At 43.7% G+C, this 9,013-nt stretch overlaps 1 protein-coding gene across 1 annotated transcript; it reads right to left on the bottom strand.

Moving 5' to 3' along the window:
• Positions 1 to 8,638, bottom strand: LOC121589534 (alpha-tocopherol transfer protein-like). Its single transcript, XM_041908529.1, has 5 exons — positions 8,516 to 8,638; positions 1,431 to 1,720; positions 847 to 1,038; positions 361 to 781; positions 1 to 294 (listed from the first exon to the last, which is right to left on the bottom strand). The coding sequence occupies exons 2-5, from the start codon at positions 1,520 to 1,522 to the stop codon at positions 109 to 111; spliced, it is 891 nt and encodes a 296-aa protein (XP_041764463.1). The 5' UTR covers positions 1,523 to 1,720; positions 8,516 to 8,638; the 3' UTR covers positions 1 to 108.
• Positions 8,639 to 9,013: the final 375 nt, after the last annotated feature.

The raw sequence follows: 9,013 nt of genomic DNA, 5'->3' as shown, positions 1-9,013 counted from the left end.
TCCCTAGCTATGGAACAACACGAAAAAAAAACCCTTCTATCCATTTATTGCATCCACTAGAGCCCAATAATATCACGAACAGACCGATATCTGGCCAAGCCACCCGCACTAGTCGATTTCGAGCCCCCGAAACGCTTTGACCGGCGGTTTGATGGAGTTTGAGTTGGAGTTTTTCTGCTTGGGCGCTTCCTTCAGTGCACCGGAATCCATCAGCCAATCTCGATACTCCGTCTCGAGGCGCTTCTTCTGCTCCGCGTGCATTGTCGCGACCTCATCGAACGGTCCACCAAAGTCCTGCGGAGATGAATAGTAAAGATTGAGAGAGGGAATGTTGGAGTAAGACGACATGAGAATGCAAACCTTCGGCAAGTAGTCAACACCGAGGATCTCTTCTGGGCCGGCGGTCGTGAACTGCAGCAGCCCGAGTAGTTCCGACTTGATCAGCGGTTTCACCAGTGCCATCACCTGATTGATGAACGACGCCGTGTGCACGATGTAGATCTTCTTCAGCCGCACGGGATGCGCATCCTGGATGTAGCTCATGAACACTCGCAGCGGACTAAACTGTACGCGGGCCAGATGCCCCAACCGGACGCCCTTCATGTCGAAGATGACGATGTACCCCTCCATAATGCCGTCCACACTGATCTGGGCGTCGTTGAACATGCAGAACGATTTCACCGCCTCGGTAAAGTTCATCTTGGACGGGTCAGTGTCGGAAAGTCGGTAGTAGAGCAACCGGTAGCCTTCCGGCGTCGTCCTTGGCAGTGCTACCATGTGTCTGGATAGAAATGGGACCAGTGATTGCTTTTGCTGCTCTGTCCTCTTCTCTGTGCTTCTACTTACGTAGCGTTCAGTGTCATCTGCACACCTGCTCCCATGATGTCTCGGTTGTCGAAGATTTCCGGCGAGTTGGCGTGAATCTGCGAGTACTTCTGTAGCGCTTTTTTGGCATCATCCACGTTCCAGAGACAGGCGTGCAGGAATAGGTGGGCATGATTTTTGGAGAAGGCAGGAAACCGTGGCTGTTCTTTTATCCTGCAGAATTTAAAACACAGAGTTCGAGTGACTTTTGGTACACACTACAAATTGACCAAAGCAAACATTAAATACGCCAACATCGACGTTAAAACTAAGCTGCCAATTGCTGTGCGTTCTACACTTTGAATAATTCAGCACACGACAACTCGATTCATTTTCAGCGTATGGGGCAGAGGCCTGGTAACTGGCGACAGCAAAAAAGCACTGCAGGCAGTGTATGGAAATTATTGTTTACCCCACTTTTTTCAAATAATCATTTGGCCTGCGCTACAATGCTACCAGCCTGCTTACGCATTCCGCATTTAATCAACCAAATGAAGTCATCAAACCGAGAGAAATTTCCCCTTCGCTGCTCCCCCTCCTCTTATCTCTACTCCCCACTCACTTACCATTCGTACAGGGTGTCCACGTTGGCGGCATGCTCTTTGGGCACTTCCAGCGGCTCCGGACTGTCTTTGAAGGGATGTGATAAAGTGGTCATTATTGGCACTAAGGGTGGGCTTTTTTCCTCCTCGACTAAGTGAGCTTTTCACCACTCGGCACTCTCCGGTAGCGGCCGCCCTCCTGTCTGTACGGTAGACGCCGTTGCCAGCACGCACTAGACGAAGTGGCGGAGCAAATGGCCAAGTGCGCGTTCTATTAACTTTTTTTTTTGTGCTGCTTGGATGTCTGTCAAGCGCTGAGGAATGGAAGAAATGAATATTTTAAATTACTCGGCATCGTTTCCTCGCTTGTACAAAAGTTGTCGTTCGCACAGGCTGTTGCCCTCCATCGCACAGGCTGTTGTCCTGGGTGATGATTCGTTCCCGGGGTAACTATTGAAGGTGCGATCCAACATAATGTGCATAGATAACAGCATTGTAGCGTTTTGTTGGTTGTGTGCAAAAATGGGGCGGATTTCGTTAAGTTTACTTTTTTGTCGAATAGTTCACAACTAGTCATCAAGTGTTTAACATTCCACATTTTTAACGTAAACATTATTGTAAAACTCCTTTTTTAATCGACAAACAATGATACATTAAAAATATCATAAAAATTAAACAATCAGACAACAGTTAAAAATTAAAGTTGTAACTCTATGTGACACAATTAATATTTTGTTTTGATTTGAATCGTTCTGAGAATAATAAAAAAAATCCACAAACATACAACGCCTGATGCAACATAAACAAAAAGAACAATAAAGTGTCTCAAATACATTTAGACATGTATGATTGTGCCATTGTTTGTTCCTTTGCTTTCCTCTTCGCGAACGTGCGAGTCAAACCCCAACCAAATGGCAATACAACATACATCCGTCGCGACATAACCTTGGCCATCGAAAGCGCTGGCAAGCGTATCGCGCATGTAAAGGCGCGTCACACGCGTCTCGGTAAAATCATCCAGCCATCAACACGGCGCCACACTCGTCTGCCGCGACAGGGAAACAAACGTGCGTGTTGGTGGCATTTTAGTTTTTGTCCATGCCAACACTGTGCTGCCCATTACCGTCGTTAGGTGGAGTAGGTTTGCATACATCATCGTCAAGGACAGATTGACGAATTTGTGAGCTCATATTTTTACGCAAAAGATGACCGAACAGGTACTTCTTTTTGTCGTGGTGACCGATTACTGCTGCTGTATGAGTGGTCAAGGGTGAGCATATGGTAATTAATACAGTGGCTAATAGACTGTTTTGTGCGCCTCACAAATGAAATCCGTTGGCAATAGCAAAGGCTATGGTAATAGAATTTTATACAACAAAATTCCATCAAAACAGTGGACGGGTCTTTTTCGATCAAGAAAATTAAATGTCCCCTTCTTGGAAGCATTAGTTCATCTGTGTAGAAATTCATTTGTTCAAGATGTCATGTCAAATTAGCTGTAGGTGAGCATAACTCATACCGAGCACAAACCTTCAAACAAATGTAGATCGTTTTCTAACGAAAGCATTAGCGACCTTTGGTAACTGTGAGTCCTTCTAAGAAGTCTTGCCCCAATCGGACGCAAAACATTGTTTTACATGTTCGATATATGAACACTTGTTAAATATGCATATTGGAGAGCTTGGAAAACAGTATGTTTATACCATTGGGCTAAAATGGATTGGACTGATCATTAATTAAGCTGATAAACTTGGAAAAATATTTAGTGAAATATGTATATTAATTTTAATTTTTTTCGCTAATGCACACTAGGTTAACTACCAATAGGGAAACTCATATCTGGCGAGACTTTTGTCAACTTTCGCATCATCTAGGAATGTATAACTCCTTGATAATTTATTCATAGTGCAACTAAAACAAACATTTTAAAAAACATTCCCACCAAGTGTGTGAAGGTCACTTTCCCCAGCTGGGAACTCCTTTCCGGTGAACCCATAAACAGCCACCTGTTGTTGCTATCCGTCTATGAACAGCTTCCCATAGCCCTAGCGCAAATGGATGATAAACAAATTTAAGCAAAAAAACAAAAAAAGGTTGTCACTAGCATCATAGCTTTCCACATCCGCTTGAGCACAGTCGTGTGTGTGTGTATGTGTGTGTGTGGGGAATAGAAGCGCACTCGAGAGATGTGGCTGGCGAAAACTTTCCATTTCTCTTTATGTTTCCCCCACCCGAACGGCTGGGAGGTACATGGCACGGTGCACTACTTCCCTACAGCTTGCTGTGTGCCCCCTCCGGGGGGAAATGTCTAGCAGCTGCTTCAGCGTCATGTGCGTGTACACTGCCACCGGGAGTTGTTTTTGTGTCAGACCAACACAGATGAAGCGGGCTAGCTCCAAAAACCCGAGCAGTTATGTGGAAACGTAAGGCAAGGGTAAGGTGTAGGGGTACGTGAATAATCTGTCCGCCATTCATCTGCGTAATGGCATAATGATGTGTCTTCCATCTCCATTGTGCGGACCTGATTGCCTTAAAACCAAAACCCCTACAGGAAGGAGAGTTTATCCCACTATTATGGTATGTGTTACGGCAAGGCAGTTGTTATTAAACATTTCAACACCAATAGCTTACAGATGCAGCTAGTAAAGGTGTTGAAGTTATTGCCAGTTTGATTCATATAAAAGCGATGAATCCAGCTAATTTAATAAGCTAAGCGAACTTGACTTTATGCGAATATAACAAATCACATCTCATCATAACCAAAATTCCTTTAACCTTTCTCACCTCTAGATATGAGGTTATGTAATTATTGAGTAAACAGTTCTAAAAAAAACATATCATCAAATCCAAAATCACACCCAAACAATCGCACAAATTGCCCGATGTAATCGAAAGCGAACGTACTCCCAACGCACTTGATACTCTGCCGCGTGAGCAACAACTCACTTTCATGCCGTCACCGTACCGATCAACCTTTTCTTTCCATTGACCCTTGCCGTGCGTTCTGTTTTGAGAGATTATGTGAATGCTATTAGCCCCGGCGGCACTGCAGCTCCCCTGTCACGGGTCGATCCAATCCCCTCCATTCCCGAGGAAGCTCCGGGAAGCACGAAGCACCATGCGGTGGGTACTTGTCCAAAAATTAACGTTCCGTCAACCCCTACCCCGTACCCGTATTACGTTACTTGACGTAGCTATGACCCGGAGGGGTAGTGTACGCACGCTCGGTACAAATTGTACGGTGACGGTGTGGTCAGTGACGTGCCGCATTTCTTTGGCCGTATCTTTGTTCGTGTGTTTCGTTTCAGCTGCGAAAGGCGCTAACGAGGTTACACAATCTTTTTAAGCATTTATTTTTACACGTGCGAGAGTGTGTGTGTGTGTGTGTGTGCCTTGTGCAAAGTGTATGTGGGGCACAACACTTTAACACTTACACTGGTGGAATCATTTATGACAGGTATGCATCTCATTTGATATTTCTGGGGATTGAAGCATGTCGTTCAATATCGGAATCGCTCTTAATGATTGGGTTTGTTGTAAAGCGCCTGTCTTCTCTCTTGACTGAATGTATGAATTTTTTTTTCGTTATTATGGTCCTATGGTATAAAATCTGTATATAAACATGAATGTTAATCAAAAAAGGTAAAAATAGACTTATCTAACATCCCATCACTACTATTCATCCATGCAGCACACACAATTGATGATCATGACTCAAGAAGATCTTCAGTGAGTTCCGTGTCTGAAGTGATTTGTCTCAACAACCATTCAAAGTGCTTCTCAAATTACGTAATCATCGTACTTGATCACACACATCAAATACAAATTCAATGACAGACGTTTTCATTTTTTATTTTGATGATATCTTCTGTTTCCCCTGCCAGTTGTTTGGACCAGACACTCAAACAATACCCCAAAAAATCAGCTAAAATAGTTCGTCGCGATCGTCACGTCGCGATCGTTCCCGGGAAACTGGTTACCATCGTGGTTCGATTGACGTAAATCGTCGTAAATCGGCGGGTTCTGCACGTCGCAGTTACATCCTTTACGGCGTACAATATATGGGTGATGGTAATCACATAACCACTGTCCATATTTAACCTTGAACCAAGGGTTGAGCGGGGCTATTGAGACTAACGGAAAAGGTGAGTTCTAACAGTGGCCATAGTCAATGGCTTGATCCGTCATTAGAATCACTCATATGAAAGTGTTGCTGCACAGCTAATGCATATTGTAATCGAAGCTCGATAGACAAAAGTGGTCCACCCTGAACAGGTTCGCTTGTAATTACTCGGGTTAATTGTAGTAGTAGGTGCGCCAGGGTTGAATTAAACTGGTTTTTGTTGATTTGAAGGTTAAGATTACATACTTGCACCTGATAAGAACTTGCAGGATAGCTTGTATTAGGTAATGATATACTTGAGCGACCCACAAGATGAACAATTTAGAAAGTACTGTGTCAAAGATCTTCACTAAATTGCATATCTGTTGGACAGGATTAGTTTTGAGCGAAACTAAAACCACAAAAACGTATCATTTTAATGAGATCTTTTCTCACATTAGTCCGCACTACTATTGCCAGAAGCAGCTGGAAAAAGTAGCCTTGTTATTGTTACACACATTTTCTCTGACTCTCTATCTCTCTCTTTCTTTCTCATCATAGTGTAAGCAACATTATCGCACGCGTGTAAAGTTCATGCAGCAAAAACAAACCCGAGCTAAACATTGACCCACATTCAGCCGCCCATCCGATCGCCGATCGCAAAAGTCTTGCCGTACGATGGTAACTGCATACAATGAAAGTACAATTACATCACGCTTCTCCACGTTGTTCTGTTAAACAAAAGAGGGAGAGAGGCAAAAATACAAAAAAAAAAAAATACTGTAACATTGATCAGCCCAACTGGCTGGCCGGATGATTACAGCAAACCACAACAACCAAAGAACAAGGTTAGCAGCCGCATCGATACTCATCCTACTGCGTTGCGGCATTGGGCGGTGCAGTTGCGATCGTCCGGCTGCATAATCGACATAATCGAACGCCTTTTTGCTTTGATGCTTACCCCTTCCCCTTCCAAGGCCGTTCTGATAAACTCGAGGGTCGGGGGGGGGGGTGTGTCCGAAGTTTGTTTGTACACTCCCGGCCAAGGTTTTTAGGGTGGGCACCGATTGCATCCGATCCGGATCGACACGACTGAATCGATTTTTTATTGCAACTGTTGATGTAGGTGCATTCTTCCTTCCTGGGCGATCGCAACCAGTGCATGCATGTAGGTAGGTTCGATCCGTTGCATTAGAAGAATGTGGTTATGAACAGAATTTTACATGTTTCTTTGACTATGATATCGGTATGGTGTGCTGGATTTTACTCATGGCTACTATCATTGCATTGTTAAATGTAATTTTAGTTTTTAGCATTGCTTTTCTAACGCCTGTTAAACATTATTTCTTCAGTTGAAATTTCCTATGTTATTGAATTCGTTGGACAACGAAGTAAGTATCGTTAGTATCGCGGCAGAACAATTTTCATCTCAATTCCAGTGAACAAACAATGGGTCAAAATGTGTCGCTCTAATCAACGACCTACTAACGACGTCGTTTCTGTAGTCGTTTCAGTACTAGGAGTTTGCACGATTAGATAACAAGAAACAATAATCTGTACCCTTCCTAGCACTGTGCCGGACAGTTGGAGATAATTATAAGCCATTGATTGGATGCTGATGTGGGAGCAATATAAATGTAATAAGCTGTTGCAACACCTACTGGCACCCGTACAGTCGAACGAAATCATTTCGCTGCAAGCCAATTACAGACGTTAATTGATAATTGGCTTCCAACTCCAACCAAAGATGAAGCAGCGTCTTCTCTGTTGGTTTTTTTATTTGCGTAAAAAGTGCATTCGTCCGCCGGGTGCATTAACATTGTTGCGAAAGTAGGTGACCTATGGACGGAGGCTGCTGAATGGCATGGTTTGGTAAAAATATAATTGAAGATACAGAAAAGCGAACGATAGAAATAATGGTGTACCATCATTTCTCTGTTGCGCTATGGGGCTTCTCGAGTAAGTGACATAAAACTCAATCTCACCAATGCTCTGTCCGAGTTGCATGTAATTTATATAGTTTGCAGCCTTACTGATGTCTCAAGGGCTTTTATAGCATCCAAAATAATTAGAAAAAAACAATTCACTAATATACATAGTATTAACGTTTCAATACATCAAATAGTATTCATTGTTTAGCTTATTTTTATCATTTTTGCATCACCACTTTATTTCGCTTTGTAACCTCACCAACATTTATTTGTTTCTATCTATCTTACTCTCTCTCTCTCTCTTTTTCTCCTTCTCTATCGTTTTATGCGATTGGTTTTCCTTGTTTTTTGCACCTTTCGTATTGTAAAGCAGAAATTTCCTTAGCAGAGACTGAAACACGAATTGTTTTCACTTGCATTCACTTTCGCTTTTCGATGAGGCATTCACCAAATGCGCATTGGCGTGCATATTGAGCCATTGGCTGAAGGGTAGACACACATGACAAGCTGAAGGGACTGTCAAATCAGGCTTAGTTTTTGTGTATTTTAGTTTGACTCAAAATCATGAAAACAATTGTATGAATTCATTTTAGCTGTACGATCTGGTTCGTTGGAATAATAATCATTGGCTAGGGTAGATCACAAACACAACACACCAATACAAAAATTGCTCTTCATATTACGTCTTTCAATGTTTGCAGCATGGTTGAACTGAAAAAAAATTCTGATGTTTTCAATTTACAGTTCAGTGCAGCGATCCCCATTTCCCACAGAGAAAGCCACCGCAATGGACGACACTTTTCTTCGCACACTGAAACGCACACTTGTACACGAGGAAAACATAAACTGCCGTTCGGAGTTTCTCCACGCGCCAGCTGGAGGGAGGGGGGGGGGTCTCACAGTAAAACACTGCAATCAAAATATGCTCTTGCAAGCGCTGCACACCACTTGCACTCAGACACATGCACACAGTGTATACGGAATTGGAAGAGCAAATTCCAACGGCTAAACAGATCCCGCACACAGTCAAAGTGTGAGCGAATAAAAAAAAACAGAGGAAAGAAAACACCACTCACATAAAGTTTGCGCGCAAACACCCGTAATAAAAGCTCGGACCCGCGAAACGGAAGACTCTGCAACAGACGACGAACGATGTTGCCTCGCTGCTGTGCACGATCAAACTGCGCCGAGCCTGAGCGGTTCACGCAAGTGGCAGAGTCGTGTTTGCGTTGGCTCTTTTTTGCCGACCGCCGGGTCTGGTGGGGCGGGCTCTGGACGGGGGCTTCTGGACGAGCTTGTTCGTCGAGCTTGAAACGCAGGCTAGAGAGGAACTGGAGGAGCTGGAAACCATGCGCGAGCTCTGTACGAGATGGGCTCGTCGGAGGCAAATGGCTTATGGTGGATGGCTGTCGGGAAGCAGCACCGATGCAGCTTGCTATGCTCTCGCCTGGTATGCTGAGATTCACGTGAAAAGAGTATGTGTGTAGGGAGCTATTTGTGTGGAAGTGTGTTCGTAAATCGTGTTATTATTTTATCATCGTCACGCGACACCTTCGGGGAAAAAGCCTTTTGCT

The sequence above is a fragment of the Anopheles merus genome, chromosome 2R (assembly GCF_017562075.2).
Source record: "Anopheles merus strain MAF chromosome 2R, AmerM5.1, whole genome shotgun sequence".
Classification (NCBI taxonomy): Eukaryota; Metazoa; Arthropoda; class Insecta; order Diptera; family Culicidae; genus Anopheles; species Anopheles merus.
The sequence above is the reverse complement of the archived record's forward strand: the minus strand, read 5'-3'. Positions and strand labels throughout refer to the sequence as shown.